This window comes from Achroia grisella, unplaced genomic scaffold (assembly GCF_030625045.1).
Source record: "Achroia grisella isolate CSIRO2021 unplaced genomic scaffold, CSIRO_AGI_Agris_v1 utg906, whole genome shotgun sequence".
Classification (NCBI taxonomy): Eukaryota; Metazoa; Arthropoda; class Insecta; order Lepidoptera; family Pyralidae; genus Achroia; species Achroia grisella.
Genome location: NW_026713064.1, coordinates 1 through 19,759, shown reverse-complemented (window position 1 = coordinate 19,759; position 19,759 = coordinate 1). Strand labels below are relative to the sequence as shown.

Genomic DNA, 19,759 nt, shown 5'->3' with positions numbered 1-19,759 from the left:
CACGATGTTTTCAGGGGGAACCTAGTGGATCATCGTTGATTCGTTGCTAGTAAGGGGTTCATTAGTCCATATTACTTAGAACCCCATTACACCCCCACCGCCTATAATATACTTAGCTGTATACAGCGCTTTTTACTGAATTTGTATTTATAGTCTGTTTCTAATAAATTTCCTAATAAAAATAATAGCAATTCTGGTGTAAAAACAATATAATTGGTTACACTATTAGATCCTATAATTCCAAACTTAATCTAGCGTCTTACTTATTTGCGTCTTCTTATGCGTTATTTTATTTTATAACTAAAACTATTGTAATGATATTGGCGTAGTTGACCTTGTACCTTGTAAATTCAGTGTAATTATCTGCCCTCGGTACGGAAACAGATTACAATTCACAGTGCTTGCGACTGAAATAGGTGAGATTAAGGCATTCACGCAGACGACTATGTACAAAAGCTACCAATAAGTCAGAAATACTTTTTTTACTTTGGGAATCATTTATTTTTCTTGTTACGTTGATTTACTTACGCTAAGGCATAACATTGTTTCAAAGAAACCGTTATTAATTATGAAGTATCGAGCACAGCGACACATAGCATAAGATCAGAGGTGGCGTGGATTCGTCGAAAGGTCGCTAATGTGGTGTGTGGCACGCCTCTTCCTGTCGTTTCACCCCTGCTCGCAGTACAGTATTAGCGTACGTAGCATGCCTGTGTGCCATACACGAATTACTTGGAACTTTGTGTTAATTTTTAATTATCCATAGTTATAATTTTTTAGTTGAATAGTTCCTCAGTAAAGTGATTTTCGCGAGTATGTTTCTAAGAGAGCGTGATGTATGATGGTGAGGTGATTTACGCATCTATTTTTAATGGAGTCACAAATGTGAAGGAGACGAACTTTTTGCTCATTTCGTTTACATTTCAAAATTAAATTGAAATATTTCGTTGTAATATATTTGAAAGTAGGTAGGATACCTTATTTTATTAATATTATAAAGGCGAAAAGTGTGAGTAAGTGAGAGAATGGATGGATGGTTGGTTGTGACTTTTTCACGCAAAAACTACTGAACAGTTTATGATGAAACCGATGATGAACTAATACATAACTATAAGTTTCTTGTAGGTGAAACTGCGGGCACAGCTAGTGTGTGCTATATCTTATGATTTTGTTGGCGTGTAGTAAAATGTTTGCATGTAATTTGTTAGGATTGTTTGTCCATTACAAAATACGACCTGAACTTACAAAAAATGTTTAAAGTATCACGATATAGTTAATATAGAATTGTTAATATAAGATTATGAAAAATTGACTCTTAATCAACTACAAATAAACTAAATATGGTATAACGATAATTAAGTGGTTCCAATAACAAATATTTCGATTGATGATGTGTAAGTAGCTTCTTTTTCTTTATATACAGGTATAGGGTACTAGTTAGATTTAAAGAAATAAGAATATTATTATATTTTAGTGTCGACTCTATCGACATGTTGACTCGTCTGCAGATGTAATGAAAATGTAAATCTATTTGAGTTATGGTAGCGCGCTGTTTATGTGACTACTGCTACAAATGCACCTACGCATGTAAGTACCCGTCTACCTTTAAATATGTGGTTGGGTACATCATTCGGTACTAAAGAGGGATCACTGGCATAAAAACTCGGATGTGAAATATTAGAACAATTTAGAGGTGATTTCTGTGTTAAAATCTTTAAAATTTGAGGGGATACAAATAGTTATACTAATTTTGATTAGTGTTTGTATTAAATAGTTTTTTCCTACCATACATATTGCAAAAGAAAGTCAGTAACCGCGGTCTAGTACCAGATATACAATATAATATGATACTGGATATGACAACATTCATGATCCGACATCTAACGTGGTAGGAATCAATAATTACGAAAACATGCATAACTTTCGTTTCTTCAAAAATCGGCGCGAGAAATTATAATTAATTGGTTATTATCTGCAGTTTTTAATCATCGATCAAATAAATTATTCATATATCTTCATGAAAAATTAATTTCTCAATGTATATCTTTTGCGTGCGTATGTATTTACAAATGTTATTTAAAGTTTACATTTATAAATGGGTACATATCCGTAAATATAAAATATGTCCTGACTTTAAAAACAATTTGCCAAATCTTGTATTACATGATCCGGCATCAGTTGTTACTAGTATTCTGTTCAGTTTTTACTGGTAATATGTTGTTACAAAAATTGAATATACTTGTTTAAATTACGTATATTTAGGCACATCACATCATCATATCTAATTATAAGATGGTATACGTTCTTTGTCTTATTTATCCATCTGTAAATTATGTGGAAATCAATGATTTGTTTTTGATAAAAGGCAATATTTAATACTATACATATGTAATATAAGATTTCTACTTATAGAATTACTCGTAAAGGATATACGAAGTCAAAAGTCCGTGAAAGTAACTGAATAACTTAATTGCTCCCAAAGAAGCAAAGCGAAAATTATATTTTCCTTTTATTGTTATAAGGATTGGTAATAAATTTGTATAGTAATTACAATATAATTAATTTAATATAATTATTATAATGCCATGATATTTTTTACATTCTTGTAAAATAAGTTTAACAATTTAAAAACGTAAATTACTACTACTTTTTTATCATTTATGTTCGATACTTTGATATCTACTTATTATGTGCTCAGAACCTTGGATTTTGTACTTTGTTTTCAAGTTCATTTTAAAAATTATTTTAATTATTATGTTACAAAAACTTATGCAATTTTGCCTGTGTTTTAATGCAAATTAAACCTTATGACGTCTTTTCTTGTCTTCAAAAGCTACTAGTTTACCTGTAAAGTATACTAAGTGCTATAGTGTTGTTCTTGGGACCGATGTTGACTTGCGACCGTGTGTGGTCCAATGCCGGACGCTTAGATAAATAAAGCAGCAGAAATTAATTTGTTAAGCAAAATGAAACTTATTACCGAAGCGTTACAGTTCACATTATGATTATAACAGTTTGACCTGCTAGATTATGTTTGGCCAAATAAGACAGTGTTTCCTTTGAATAAAAAAATTGAGGATAATAGCGAAAGTGTTAGCCGGCCTGGTTTGTTTGTCGTAAAAGCGGCAATAAATTAGATTAACTTAATTTTAGTAATGTTACACTCATATGTGGATATGCTAATTGATTCAAAATTGCAAGAGGATGCGCAAGCGCAGGCTTTACGCCAGACGTTGCGTGGGTGTGCGCCCATTGTATTTTAAGAGATGTCAACGCATATTATATGGTATTATGTTTGATGTCACACAATTTAATTAGATTGTTAAAGAAAAGTTAATTATTGTCTTTTTTTCTACAATTAATAAATATATATTTCCTACAACTTATTTAGTAAATTGAACACTTTAACATTTAAAATGCACATTTTGGAAAGATCAAATTATTACCTATTTTAGATATTTTGGTATTGTATTTCACTTGACGAATATGTCACAATAAGTTTAATATTATTACAAATAATATAATGTATTTAGTACCAAATGAAATTAATTTTTGTTCTAACACGAAACTGTCAATCAATTCAAAGCCATTGTTTCAATCACAGGTAACTACTGTTAGATCTTTAATATACAAGTTGGTCGGTCTGCGAATATTAGTAATATCTGTATATTACATATATTTTGACATTGATAATACAGTGTCATCGAAATGAACATAGATGAGAGCTTCAGATTATAAAATATCTACATAGTCCTGTATTTGATCATATAGTCTCTTTTTTAAGAACATTGTACTTTTTTTTAATTGATAGAGAATAAATGACGAGTTACATTTACACTTTAAGTGCACAGAATGTAAATTGTATCTTAGTATAAATGTTTCTAAATTAACATCCTTGATTTGATTAATATTGAATTTAATTACTAATTTATAAATTAAAACAAATCATTAAAAATATTTACTCCGTCAGTTAGCTAAAGATTGTTTTGGGACGTATGTTCTTATTGATGCATCGTCAAAGATGCTATAATAAAATCCAAATAAGCTTTTAATCTATCAATATGGTGGCCGGCTGTCATTAATAAGCTAATGACAGCTGAGTTTGACAGCTACTTATCGCGCCATCTAGCGGGAACAGTTTAATATCAGGCATGTTACTCTACGTCAAAACGTTATGATACGCGCTCGCTTACTCTTTTTGATTTAGTGCCCCTCGTATTGAGAACTGCATTGATTTATCAATTATTTTAGGCATGCGAGCATGGTATTTCAAGGCACGATCTTACTTCATGTCATTCCGTTTGAATTTAATCATCAATTACAATGTTTGATGCGCATTTCATATTATCTGATTTGGATGAGTAATCTCCATATATAAAGAGACTTGTACTGAGTGACAGACTGTCTATCAAAGCTCTGCCTAAAACACTGTAGTTTATTTTTTTAACGTGTGTAACATCTTTACTAAGATCATCCACCCACGATGTGTAGATGGTAGAATATCTGGAATTTTTACCCACTAAAAACGCTATATTACTTATCTACCTTTATGCGCCGTAGTCAGATCCATGGGAATTATTTATTAACTTACTACAACCAAAAAATACTAAATTTAGAATTTTTATAAATAACTTTCTTTTCTGAACATGACGTGTAAAGATTTTCTGAAATTCCGACAGTAGCTCATGATAATGTCAAATTAACGCGGGTACAGCTGCGGTAAACACCTAGTTCCTACAACACAAGTAAAAGAAAACTTTATTTTATAAGTGGTATCAAGCGTACGGGATTAATAGGAGGCGAATATGAATGGTGGTGTCGACCATTGTTTGTAAATGGGAAGCGCCCGCGCAGTAGGGTGCGGTCCTTTATTCGGAAATACAAGTGTGGCCAGTGGTTGATTGTTTTTGTTTGTCAGCTTTATCTTTTATTAATTTACAAATTCTGTTTATGAAGTAGTGGCTACGTTGGAGTAAATTGTGTCAAGACGTTAGTTAATGGTTTAGTAATAAGAAAAATGGGGGAAACGGATATGTGAGCAAAATTAAATACAACATATTTTAATGGTGCGAATAGGATTTTGTATGTAGCACAAACATTCCTTAATTCGTTTAGTGCTTATCAACCGAGTTTCGAGCTTCGGAATAAGGTCTCAAGTAGAACTCAGATTTAGAATTAGTCTAAGTAAGCAAATGCTTATTCTTTTTTACTTTTTTAAGTATTTAGTCCCTTGGTCCCGTCTGTTGTGCTTTATACTTTACTTTGAAGTGGCAAATTTTTTCTAAAAGTTACCTATTACTAGTTTTTTTAATACTAGTTATTTTAACAATAATTTAAAATGGAAACACATTTCTGTAAGCAAAAAAAAAACAAAATATCAGTTTAGACATTGAATGGGAAGACAAACTATACTGCACAATGTCATATCAATATATTCTCAATCGATATTATGATTTATTCATATCGTAGGATGCTTACATTATTAAAATACAAAGTCAGTTGACAGATCGGCCATCTTCGATTACAGTCCTTTTGGATTCTTTTTTTATTTGTTGAATTTAAATAGCCGTGTACATTCGAATGCTATCGGGAAGGGTTCATATTGATTTTTGTAAAGAATGTTTGTTTTTGATGGTTTTCATTTTTGTAGAAGGTTTGAGAATATGGTGGATGTGTTTGATGCTAAGCTCCATTGCCCAATAAACAGACAAGTCCCAGTAACTAAAAAATATATTGCGTGCTGTTTTCTATAATTATAATTTAATTTTGATTTCTACAATTTTTTTATGATGTTAACTCTCAAAATTCATACTTAAAATTAATAACTTAGCAAGTTCTAAAACTACTAATTCCATTAAACTGAGATTATATTTTATATGACCTTAAAGTCATACGTTGTATATAACATGGAATTGAATTGAAATATTTTCATTTACCGTGGATAATTGAAATGACTCATATGCGACAAATGCAGTGAACCAATAAAAATATAGGATAAAATACGTTTTTACTTAAATGCGATTGCGACTTTTACAAAGACTCAATTACATCTCCATACACTGTAATTTTAGTGCAAGCTCCTTGCGGAATTATGTGATAAGAAGATATACATTCGTACAACTTTGTATGAGGTCTGCCTTAGTTTCTAAGTAATTATTAAGACATAGGTATATTTGCTTGTTTTAATTTATGTCATACATTGTTGTACATGACGCACCTCTTTATATATTATTTATGTAGTAGTATTTTGTTTAGTATTTTATATAGAGAAGTATAACACTTTTTTATTTCATTGACATTCTTCTCTTATCTGTTTTACTTTTAATACGTACAACATTATTTCTTCCTAAAAATCGACTTTCCATAATTATTTTTACTAGCCAAATATATATACAGTCCAACGTTCATAATTGTATTGCAATAAAACAAAATAGCATTCATAGAAGTTATTTAAAGAAAAAATATTCAGTTATAAATTAATGATGTCCGTTTACCTATATGCGACATTACGGTTAAGTGAGTCTCAACACAATTTGATGGTACAGTCAGCTTTATAAACACCAATATTAAAGAGTTTTTTTTTATTTATGGATGTACGGTAATAATGTGCTTTCTAAGGCGCTGTTCATGTAGGTGACGGTTGACGACATTTTCTAATATGTTTCATTGTTTGTTTTTAGTTAAAGGACACTAAAGCATAATATACATACTTCTTCCTATCAAAATTTAAAAATGTAGAAAACAAAGATTTCTCTTACCCCAACTAGAAAAATCAAATCAAACAAAATCAAAATATCTTTATTCGTATAGGTTTATTACAGACACTTATGATAAGTCTAATCTTTTATCCGTTGGGAATGTAGTTTCGATTTAAGAAGAACTGACAGAAAACTCAGTCTTTAGAAATAAAATACTCAACAGCATTAGAATAATGCGAAATAGATACTTCTAAGTCCCATGTAATTTAGCCATCTATAATGCTGCGTGCTACTCGTATATGTGGCTGACTGTACTTAATATATTGAAAATTGATTGATAACCGATATGAGTGTACATACATACTCGTCGTGATTTATGTTAACAGAGAATTGAACACGGCATACTGGGCACCGTTTTGTTGATGTTAATTTTGACTGATTGTATCATGATTATGATACAAGGCGATACTTATTCGGCTATTTTTTATTATAGCACGTTTTAAACGTCGTTTATTGGTGAATATCATTATTCATTTCAACTGCTCATTGTCCACTGCTGAATGTAGGTCAATTTTGTGACCTTTAAGAGGTACATGTATTTTTGTACAGTCACGTACATTAATATGTAAACACTAGTACTCTATCAAATGACATTATTAACAATTCTAAAATTAAAAATATGATACTAAAAGAGTACTTTAATAAGAAACATAAGTGTTTAGATATTATTATTGTAGATGGAGACTATATTTTATTGGATTAATTAATTTTATTTTGTCTACATATTTTTTATTATTTTATTACACTTTATCTACAATTAATTGAAAATATTTGGGTAAATTGATAATGATGATTCAACTAAGTTCAACCAACTGAGTGTGATAATCCATTAACGTAAGATAAAAAAAAAATAACATAATATCATCTAGACAAGCTAATATGGAGAAACTGTGACATACCACATTGTTGTAACCTATAGTATGATATATTATATATATTTTGATGCTATGCCTACTACAATTATGTATACATATACTAGACAAAGAGAAAGTCACAGTGTATAAATATACGGCTTACCTGTCACCAGTACTACAATAAACACACATAATATAACGTCTATGTTTCTCTGTATGACCTATCTGTGGTTAGGGCATTAGTTTCCTGGACTAGGTTTACGATCACCACAGACCCGAGGTAATTAAACAGGCGGTTAAACCAAGGTTTAACTGTATAGCAGTCACGCGTCCATTGTATTGTCTCATGTTATGAAATTGACAACATTGTTGTTATAATATAACTACATTATATTAATAACTAATCTAGGTTTATAGTTAGAATTTTAATTGCTTCTGTGCGGTTATCTTTGTATTAAAAATGAACAAATACGAATCGAATAGAATACATATTCCATTTTTTTTTAGCTATTACGCATATATTATACGAAACAAGGATAAATATATATAGATGGATGTTCTTATTTTTATATGATTTTTTTAAAGCATGTTCTTAATTTAAAAAATCATACTTATAAATATTAAACTTGAAAGTTTTTTTTCAGTCTGTAAACTGAATGTTAACTTTATCACGCAACTTTTAATTAAAATTGTGTGTCACCGGCCTGGATTGTATAGGTCTGTCATTGTGTAAAAAAAAAGAAACAAATTCAGTAATTTTTTTGTAAGAATAGCAAAGAATGTAATATCTGTAAGAGCCTAATATTGGTACTGCTACTTTGAGCAGCCTGTCCCTTAAGCAATATTTTCCAGAAAAATAAATAAAATAATTATTTAAAAGGATAATACATGACATCATAGTCCTCTGTAATATCATTGCTATAGTAGTATCTCGGGTGTCATATGACAGTATGAGGTCCATGTACATTGACGACAGATACTGTTTACCATCAAAGAGGCCGATAAAATTTAAGTAATTTCAATCGCATTAAAATAAATCAGGTCTCTCTATAATTTATGAGCGTCAGATTGTTTTTATAGTTTTAATTTTTACTACTAAAAAATCGAATTAGGGTATGCGCTTAACGTTATCATTACTTGTTTAGCATGTGTAACCACAGTTAAACTGCATGTATGTTTGGTTGTATGCACTTCCACCCACATAGTTCGTGAGGACATAACTGGAGAACGAATTAACAGATTGTGACAAGGTGGATAATTCCCATAATCAGTAATTTTTTATACTCGCTACGTATATCGTTGAGAAATGAAAACAAGTTAAAAGCCCACTTTATGAATCCAAAACTTAACCGCTCGGTGAGAGTTGACTATAGATACCGTAGGTAGTCATACTCCTTAGTCATAATCCTATGAAGATAGAGAATGTATTCGTATTTATATGAATATTGTACTTATTTATTATATATAAATATATTTAGTTTTAGAATTATATTAGTGGCATGCGTTCTTTTCGTAGAGTAAATTAACTCTTTAAACTCTATCAGACAGGATTTACCTATAAATGATATTGGTACTATTGGTAAATATAGTACACGATTGGTCACAAAGGAAATGACATAAATATTTTACTCAAATACTAAGAAAATAACATCCGTTTCCATTATTGATCGAATAGTTAACAGTCAATAGTAGAGACATTTTCTACGATCGACACTTGCTCTAAACGAGACGATACTCGAACGAAATTCAACTTTATGACTAAGTAATAAGTCATACTTCACTTACGAAATTTCTATATTAGTAATACATGTCAATCTTTTGTTTAGTGTCATAGTTTAAGCTCTACTTAGTTTTAGTATTACATGTTAATAGATTCCTATAATTAACTAATTGTTTCTTGTGATTTATTTTTTTAGCTGCTTCTTTTAACAAAAGATAACTCGATACAATCTTTCAGCACATAAAATTTTATTAAGATCCGTTAGTAGTGATAAAGTAACAAAAAGACAGACATACTTTCGTATTTATAATATTAGTATGCATTGCTGGTCAGTGACAAAAATATTATAATACGTCTGTAGAAGATAGTTTTAATCAATTATTATCTTATGTTATGATGCCTAAATAGTCATATAAATATATTTATCAATATAAAATTAAGTATATAATCTTGATATACAAAAATAGCACGTAAGTATATAGAGTTAAAGTAACATTAAAGGATAAAATAACGATACACTACTTGCTTATAAAGTCATACATTAGTAAACAATTATTGAAGATTGAGGAAATTGACATTGTAAGTTTGTTTTCCTTGTCAAGTAAGGAATAATGTATGACGTAGACACAGGCTTATAAGCGAATTTTCCCTCACAATGATGACTCACTACAAACAGGACATCACAAAGGCTCATTCGTGATGATGGTTGTTTGCTGATATGCACATGTAAATAATATCAATAAAGAATGACGAGTTTACTTTAAAAATGCTTTAATGCAATTCCGTTTCAACCCTTTCAAGTTTTTTGTGCACTAAATCTTTTTTATGATTCACGTTGATTGTAAAGTATCACCCTTACTAGTGTTGTCATTGGTCTGTGTTAAATATCGATAGTGTTGAGTGGTGTTTGTAGAGATTAGTAGGTATATTTTTTAATATCAGTTTAATATACATCATATTTGAAGCCATTCTATATATTTTTTAAAGGGATATAATGGAAAAAGAAAATAGGCTTACTTGACAAAAAAGAGCACCTTATAAACATGAACATGAAACTTCGACAACTTAGAATGCATACTACTATATAAGTAAGTACAACAATTTTATACAGGTATGATGAATTATAAATAAAATAAATATATTCAAGATCATGTTTTTAATTAATATGCGTGATAAGTGAAGGGCGAAGTCCCAAGAAAAAATATGGTTAGTGTGAAAACTAAGATGCCTAAAAACAGAGCAAGTTCATGTATGATGGCTGTTATAGAGAAGTGTACTTTGTCTGTATTATTTGTAGTAAGAATTCAACGTATCTATGTAATAATGATTTAAGTAGTAGCTATATTAAGTATACTATTAATATCTGTGTCCATATAATCAGACACAATTATAATTAAAACGTAATTATTGAGTGAAAAATTTGTCTGTCTAGACGAAAGGCGAACAATCGAACAAATCAAAATTGATTCTGTTTGATCACTGAGTGTATGTTTGGAGCCGCACCAGTTTGTCCAACCACTTAACGCACCTCGTCCGATTCGTCAACGACACGTTACATTTTAAAAGTTTCTTCGAAGTATCACTCGTACGGCGGCCGCGCCTACACACCACACGCTATAAAAGCGATCGATTATTACCTATTTGTGTGAAAAGCGGAAGGAATAAGGCGGCCATAAGGTGTGTTACAAGCACGAGCCGCGTCCAACTCTGTCCCTCGTGAGAAATGTCAATATTTGACGGCCAACTCGCGTTGCTACGCTTCGAAATTGTCTCAACGATTTCGATATTTTCCAATCACAAATATTATCTCAATATCTGACAGCATTCGATTCTTGCTCCGACTATTAATTGCCCATCGTCGGCCGCCTTGCATCACTCCGTGATGTCTCCGTAAACATCGATTCATTATCTCAATCGCAGTGTTAAAGAACTCGTTTTTATTTGCGCTTTCTACGCATAAATAAATATGTATAAAGGTGTATTACCTGAGAATCTGGCACGCGTCAATCAAACGGAACGTATATGAAACCCAACGATTTGTCACTCCGCCATTTTGAGTCATTGACAATGAGAGCCACCATTTTGGTGACAATAATTAACAGATAGGCATCTTCGTCCAACAGCTTTCTAGTTTTTGTTTTCTAAAATAATTATCATCACAATAAGCGACACGATCTCTTTTTACTTACCGCTGTTGCGGTATTTTGAATAAAATTAAGCGGCCAAATTATTTCAAATTCAACAACGTCCGTACGGTTTAAATGGATATCTGTTAGCAACTAGTGTAACAAATGTATTATTAGGTCGAACTTTGAAATATGGCTATATTATAACTTAGATGTTTTGTTTCAATAGTATCTTCTTTATAATTGTAACGTGTATGTGTAAATTCAGTACTGATGCGTATTATGTCCTTTGTAATGGTATTGCTGAAAATATTTCAAGTTTCGTGTTGAAGGCGTTAAACAGCTGGTGTGCGTGTGTTTATTGCAGCGCGGCGCCGGCCGCGTCCACCGGCATGACATGTGTGTACTCGGCGTGTCGGCTTCACGCCGTCAATGGGTCAGGTTATTTACCTCTCCTTATCACCTTTTGTTTTGCTCAAATACTTGGCTCATTTTAACAGCAGTTATAGCTTCCTGACATACCAGTGCCACTAGTAGTCACTTGTTTCCATTGTCCGCCAGTGTTTGATTGTTATTGCCTTGAGTCCATTAACAATTGCTTCAATTTATAGGAACGCTGACAAATAAAATAAGTGGAGGGAAATAAAAAACTTAAAGACCATTTATTTACATAAGTTATCGGTGTAGATCGAACAGTGAAATAGAAGTCGGAGTTATTGGATGGGCCAACAATAAAAGCATTGGAGGCCGATCGGCGATACAGGTCCTTGTGTCCACATTAGCATCTCGAGGCAGGAGTGTGTGCAAACAGCGAGGGTCATCTGATGAAATGTTCAAAGGCTTTTAGTTCCCGAGAATTATTAAATGAAGCCCCAGGATCGTAATGTAAACACAGTGTGTTTGTCGAGGCAAGAACCTGTTGCTTTGTCGATGGTTTGATGCGTGCTTTGGCTTATTGGCGGTTATTTTACGTGCGCTAATGTGAATGTGACTGCCACAGACAATCCGCAACATTGTGACGAGCTTCGGAACTATTCATCGCACAGATATATAAAGTCATTGTTCCCATTGATGACTATTTTTGTTCGCTGTTGATTCATTCAGTTATAGTGCAGAAATTAACCCTACGAGAAAGAAATAATAAAAATACATAGTAGAACCAAGTGTAAATGCAATGCTAAATATCACAGAGAAACTTTACAATATATTATTATCTTGTATAATCAAGAATTCGAAATATTACGCAAACCGTACAGTAAGTTTCCCTTCGACGTCAACAATACATTGCACAAATTATGTCGCAATAAGCTCTTTGAAACAGCAGATACGTGTGGATATCTAAGTAAATACATCGGCTGGGTGTTTAGATAAATAAGCAATGGGCAGGTAGCCGGTATCCTGGGCGCTAACTTTGCTAATGTGTGGACAAAGCTACTCGTGACTGGTCCCGCTAATAAAAGTTCCTGGGAGTGTGGAGTTTTATGCGAACATTTCACATTTCCATCATACGTGACGGGGTATGCAGTACTAACCTTTTGTCATTTCTTTGTTGTTATTATGTTATGTTTAAATAAGCATATTTTTAGGGTCAGACTTTCAAAGAGGAGTGGTATCTATTTTTGACGTATTTTGCCGTCTGTCAAAATAGAATAATAAAAACTTGTTTGAAATATACAAATATAAATCGAGAAGTAGTAAGTGTGTAAGCAGGCCTTTGATTTCTATTAGGAGAATAATAATACATACACATTAAAATAAACATAAAGTTGGTGGACATAAGAAACATGAAGTACTTAATTAATTCCAGGCAAACAGAATTTAATACGCTATGGTTCGTTATTATTTTTACAATATTATAAATAGTATTGATAATAAATGAGTCATCTAGCATGATTTATTATTGGCATCGAGTCCTCAATGTTTTCACTTTGCAATTTCACACCGAAGATATCTCCATCGGTATTAACAACTTAATGTTCAATATTTTATTACCGTTCGTATTTGCTTTGCATACCAAACAACTTGAGCTTACACGACATCTTTCATTACAAGTTTCTATTTGATTTCGCCTCATAAAAGATACTCGCATGAACACGATTATGATTTCTATCACAAGTATTACATTGTACTAGTTTCAATAGTTTTTATAGGGTGTTGCTGGTCGCTTGGACAGTTGGTCTATAGTTCCTTTTATGGCATTTAATAAATAAATTTTTACTTGGTATCGTAATATCAGAGTCGAGTCGGGTCCGTCTAGAATTTACGATATTTTTGCTTTTTCTCCGTAAATAATGAATTGTGCTTCCATCATAAAGGGCTTTGTCATTCTCATTAGGTACTGTATTAGTTATCATCATCTGCTTCTTCCTTATCCCGTTTATTTGAGGTCGGCGTTATCGCGTTATTTACTTCCTTTCTTACCATACCATCTATCACACAGTCCATCCATCTCTTTTTCGGCCTTCCTCTGCCCTTATAACCATCCACATTCATATATAACACCTTTCTTAAAATATTATCCTCAATCCTACGCATTACATGTCCATACCATGATAGACGATTACTCTTCAACCTCTCTGAGACCGATGCCACTTTCATACTTCTTCTAATGTACTGTATTAGTTATCATACAAGAATATTGGTTTAGAAATATTTTGGCTCGCTATAGAATAATTTCTCTGTTTATAATTAACATCTATATCATAGTAGTCCTACCGAACTTAACGTTCTTTAAATCTTCAATTTTGTATTCATTAATATGATTCGAGTACGACCTGAAGTGAACCTCGTTTTAATGCTACTTAGGATTATTTTTCTTTGTCGTACGCATTTGAAAAAGGCGTTAATCAACGGTGTGTCCTCCTACTTACTTAGTATAGGTTCGGGATTCTTCTGAGAACGGCATCAAGTTCACTTCTTGTTTGGCTAAAAAATAAGCGAGTCGGCTGTTTAATGGTTTGGATGGGTACATTCTTACACTTTTCCTTTCATCGCTAAGTTGATGTTTTAAACCGTATCAATCTTCTTATTGTATAACAACAAATGGACTGCATTTGTTGTTATACATATACTGCTATATTAGAATAACCTACAAAAGTATATATGTTTCAAAGTACGCATGTTCTATACTAGTGTTGTAGAAGGCAAGATAAATATGTAGTAGGCAGTAAAATCCTGTAATTGTACTGCCTTTTCTCACCCTTCAGCCGTGACATCTTAGTCCTTTAGAATGGCAACGTATGAGTCGTACCACGGGCGTCGTGAAGTGAATCTGTTGTTCATGTCTCTAGACGGTTACCACTTACTATCATATGTACTATCAGCTTATTTGCCATTCCATGTACGTAAAAGAAAGATTTATATGTGTGGAATTTTCTTTTATTACTCAACTGATTTTATATATGAGTTATGTATTTAACATTCATGATTTCTCCGCGTATATTTACACGATAATGAGAGTTCAGTATGTCGCGCAGTGTGTCAAGTGACACCTCGCTCCACCTTATTTACTAGTATGAAATCAAAGGTCATATTGAATAACTAGCTATGCCCGCGAATTCGTACTCGTGGTTTCTAGAATAGTATATGGTATATCAATTATATTACGTTTTCTTTGTGACAAAATCGGAATGACTTCGATTCGACACATTGTTACGGGAACTTTGCTACAGCATGTGAGAACTGTAATCGAATTGGTTAATTACACACTTACAGTTTATCCCAAGTTAAGCTGTTACTAAAAATTAGTATGCACAAACAAACAGACAAAAATGTATAGTATTATTTTTTAATATCTTTTTTAATCTCAGTAACATAAGTAAATAAATAATATTTAATGTACTATAAACACGTGTCGTATTTTATTTTATATATGTATGCTGATGTTGACATATAACATTGACTGCGAGTGAATCGTAGTGAAATTTCATCTATTTGTTGACATAACTAGTATATACCGTGTACAGTTAGTAACATATATAAATAAACCTATGATATTTAGTTATGTCAATAAATAGATAAAATTTCGCTACGATTATAGAGGATACTCAAAATTATTATATTAAATTATAAGTATCTGCTCTGATAAAATACTTATAAATGATATATTGTTGTTATCATCTCAATTTGTCAATATCATAAAGGATATTATTTAACATGTACATAAAAGAGTCAATGATAGCTTATAATTAAATTTATTAAAATAAATACATAAAAATAATTACATTTTAGATAAAACTTTATAATTAAGTAACTTTTAATATGGAGTAGCCAATATTTTGCTACTTGTTCATAACACGTTAGGGATGATGATAAAAAAATATGACATTAGCCTTTAGGCTAGGCTAGGCCTATATGAATAAATATTTCTTGTTATATATGATTTGAATAATTTTTAGGTAAATATGTATTGGACACATATATTTCATTACAAAGTATAAAATGAAGTCGCTCTCGCTGTCTGTTCCTATGTATTAATCTTTAGTACTACTTACTACTATTACTACGCAGCTACGCAACGGATTTTGAAGCGGTTTTAATTGATAGAGTGATTTTAGAGGAATGTATAATACAATATATATAATACATGTACACCCGGGCGAAGCCGGGGCGACTAGACAGTATTATATAATAGATCTCACTCTTAATAAATTTTTCCGAAGCCAACTGTACCATTATATCGACCCACTAAACAATTTACAGTTATTATTATATTATAAAATCACGAGAGATTTCCACAAGGCGCACACGTATTTTGGATTCTGTTTATTTTGGCATTAACACGACTCGTGCTAACTCTATCCTACTTATCGGCGCGTACCACTGTTGGTTTTTACAGTTCGTCACATGATAATAATATAATAACATTTAAGTGAGCATTTGTTTACAATGGTCAATGAATTTGGCGTTAGTACGATGTACCGAAGGTGGACGAACTCGGAGAAAAGTTAAGTGGTTCATTTTATTGATATAACGTTTAAATGAAATTGCGGTCACCTTAAAAGAAATAAAAGATTGAAGGAATCCAGTAGCAGCCTGGAACCATGAGAAAATCAAGTTGAATATAGCAAGTAATCAGAGCCGAATGAAACAATAGTGGGGTTCTGTACAAGGACTACTCAAATTTAAATACACAAGACTGATCTTTATATTTGTAAGAAGTATAAAAAGACCTTAAGTGAATTCCAATATCTCTAATATATACCTATTATATTATATACATAAGTAAGTGAAAAATAGGTAGTTACCTAATTGCGCTGTAACAAATATGTTAAAATTAAAATTGCAATAAATTATTTCTATGTTGACAAAAACAATGTATGTATTTAATATAATTAAAAACAATGGTGTTATTAAACAATTATAAATTCAACATATATAAATATATTTACTGGGATATAAAATAAACCTGACACACGAATGATGTAGGCGTATCCCAAGAAACCTACATTATGCTCGTTATGCTTATTGTTTACATTAAATATACGAAAAAATTATAGGAATAGATGATTAAAACATCAAAGAAACAACTGATTGCGGTCTTTGTTAGTATTACAAGCTATTATATGTAAATGCTATTTCTATATGATTGAATCTAAATCTGGATGTGGAACCCTGAAACTCGACGGTGAGGCTTGCGTGCCGCTCCGAGTCGAACGTTTATCGAAACGAAACATTTCACCGATAATAACTCCACACAATATAATAATGCGAATAATAAATAAAAATAATGGAAATAAAATAATAATTTAATGTCGTAATTGGGGGCTGCGGGCGGCGGCGGCGCAAAATGCACTCATTTCGAGCAACGGTTTGATTGCCGCCTGCCCTCGCTGCGTTTTGTTATAACTTATATATCGATTTTGGTGCAACAGAGTTGTGCTGAGTATAAGCTGCCTTGTAGACTGGTTTTACAGGTGGCTTTTGACTGAAAACAACACACTATGTAAAAATTTCGAAATTGATATATTTGGGAAACTTGGAAATTGTGACTTTATTTTATTACGTTATCGTTATAAAGTATTGCATGACTAGTTCCTTTTAATACTGTATTTATCATTACCATAAGCTATTTGTCGTCAACTATTGAACATATCGACTACACCTAAATTTTTCTTTTCATCAGATATTATTCTATTGATACTTACAATTCTCATAACCATAACAAAATTTTTGATATTATTTCAAACATACAGACAGATGGGTGGCAGACTCTTTTACAGTGTGTATAGATTATATTACCCTTTTAAACTTACTTGATAATCAATAAGAAAATGCATATATAAATTAGCGACTGAATAGACTTAGTTAGGGTACTCGTGTTGGGGTGCAATGGTAGCACCAATTGAATATAATGTTTTGTGTCGTATACATTACAATTAAAGATTATCAATAACGATGTCCTCAGGCGACATTTCTGTCAGTTACGCCATCTGTTTCATATGTAGGTACTCGTGTTTACATGACGATGTATCTGCGTACCTATTTATGTGTATTTATTATACAATAATTACATTCCTCAGGCAGTTTATATGTTTCAATATCATTTCAAAACCACAAAGTAAATTGTGTTTATTATGTGCAAACATAATAAATATTTACAGATTAAAAGCGAATCGATGGTAAACTAATTACTAAAGATTACAATGTATTTGTTATTGAGCTATTAATCAAACAGTGTTACTGTTCCATATTACTCGTGGAGAGGAAATCCGAAATTGGTATCGCATTAATAGCATGGTATTCTGGTATTTGTGATTGTGTAAGTAATATTCGGATGAGAAAAATGGACATCTCAAGCTGCAGCGGTATACTTGTTCAACAAGAACATAAAAGAGAAGACTAATTTTAGTATTGAACAATATATACTTACTACATTTTATAATTTTCATTTGGTACATATATCTTAATATTTGTAAAATAAACAATTCTAATGCATTCCCATTTAATAATACGTTTTCTAATTCTAATCATTATTTATTAGGATTGGAAACTTATAAGTAGACGTGAGAATATTACTTACTTTGAGTAACAGATGGTTGTAATATTAAATCTTATCATATTCTGCTGTTTTCAATAACTACTAATAATTTATTAATACGTACTAATACTAATGTTTAGACAAAACTAATTAAATTATATTATTAAACTGTTACATTTATAGCTATTACTACTTAGAGTATCTAATATCTATAGATATACTTAGGTACATTAAAATACTAGAAAATATATATTGATATAGAATGGCATATGGCTTTAAACTTTATTGTACAATAAATAATAAAATAAATATTTCTTGTTACAGACATTAACATATATGTATAATGATAAAGTACATTTTATATTATTTCAATTAGAAATAAATTATATTAACTAATTAGAACAATACTTAGTGTTTCTGTACCAGTATTTCTACAAAAGACTAGTAATATATATTTGGCGAGTTTAATGCCATATGGAATTTTAAATAGTGCAATAAAAATATATTAATATAGTATCATATAATAATACTAATAATACATTTTGTTACAGTCTGCGCGGTCCGAAGGCGAGTCATCAGGAGAGCAATCCTGCGAAAGTTCAGACGAGGGCGTCGGTCGCGACGCGCCTGTTACCCACCAGGGCCTGCAACCCCACCAGCCTCACCAGCATCAGATGCACCAGCCCCACACTCCACACCAGCCGCTCCAGCCGCTCAACATGAACCACCACGCGACTGTCAGCCACCAGCCGATGAACAGTCACCAAATAAACCATAATCAGAGGAATTCACCGAGACCGCATGAAAGGGAGTTGAAAGTAAGTTTCTTAATGCATATCAATCTCATCGGGCTGAGGAAATTGACACACATGGGTACATAGATAGATATTAGTGTACTCAAAATAATTCACTGATATTAATCTGTATTTATTTATATATAACCATGCAATATTTTTATATACACAAGAGAAAGATTTTTCGAAACCGAAAGAAATTCAAATATTCAATTATTCATTGTCTGCTTCTTCCTTATCCCTTTCATTTGGAGATGGCGTAATATGTTTAAGTACAAACATTTTATATTAGGTATTTACTTTAAATTTTCTATACTATATACCTGTATCTATATATTCCATAAATATTATAAAGAGGAAATATAATATTTATATATATTTGTTTGTAATAAATTTCACTCACAAAATAAAGAATAATCTTGACTAAATAGTGATTTAGGCAGGCAGTGCAACGAGATACAACTTATGCATTGTAATACAAACTGTATACTAGATTAATTAAATAATTTTTACTTTATCTCAGGTTCG

At 31.6% G+C, this 19,759-nt stretch overlaps 1 protein-coding gene across 1 annotated transcript in view; it reads left to right on the top strand.

Annotated features, from left to right (window-relative positions):
* The window catches only part of LOC131853726 (cyclic AMP-responsive element-binding protein 5-like), a gene marked incomplete at its 3' end in the record, with an annotated part of 48,123 nt that extends 28,868 nt beyond the window's left edge, over positions 1-19,255 (top strand). The window contains exon 2 of the mRNA XM_059204744.1: positions 18,989-19,255. Coding sequence (XP_059060727.1) covers positions 18,989-19,255 — 267 coding nt within the window. The remainder of the gene's footprint in view (positions 1-18,988) is intronic.
* Positions 19,256-19,759: the final 504 nt, after the last annotated feature.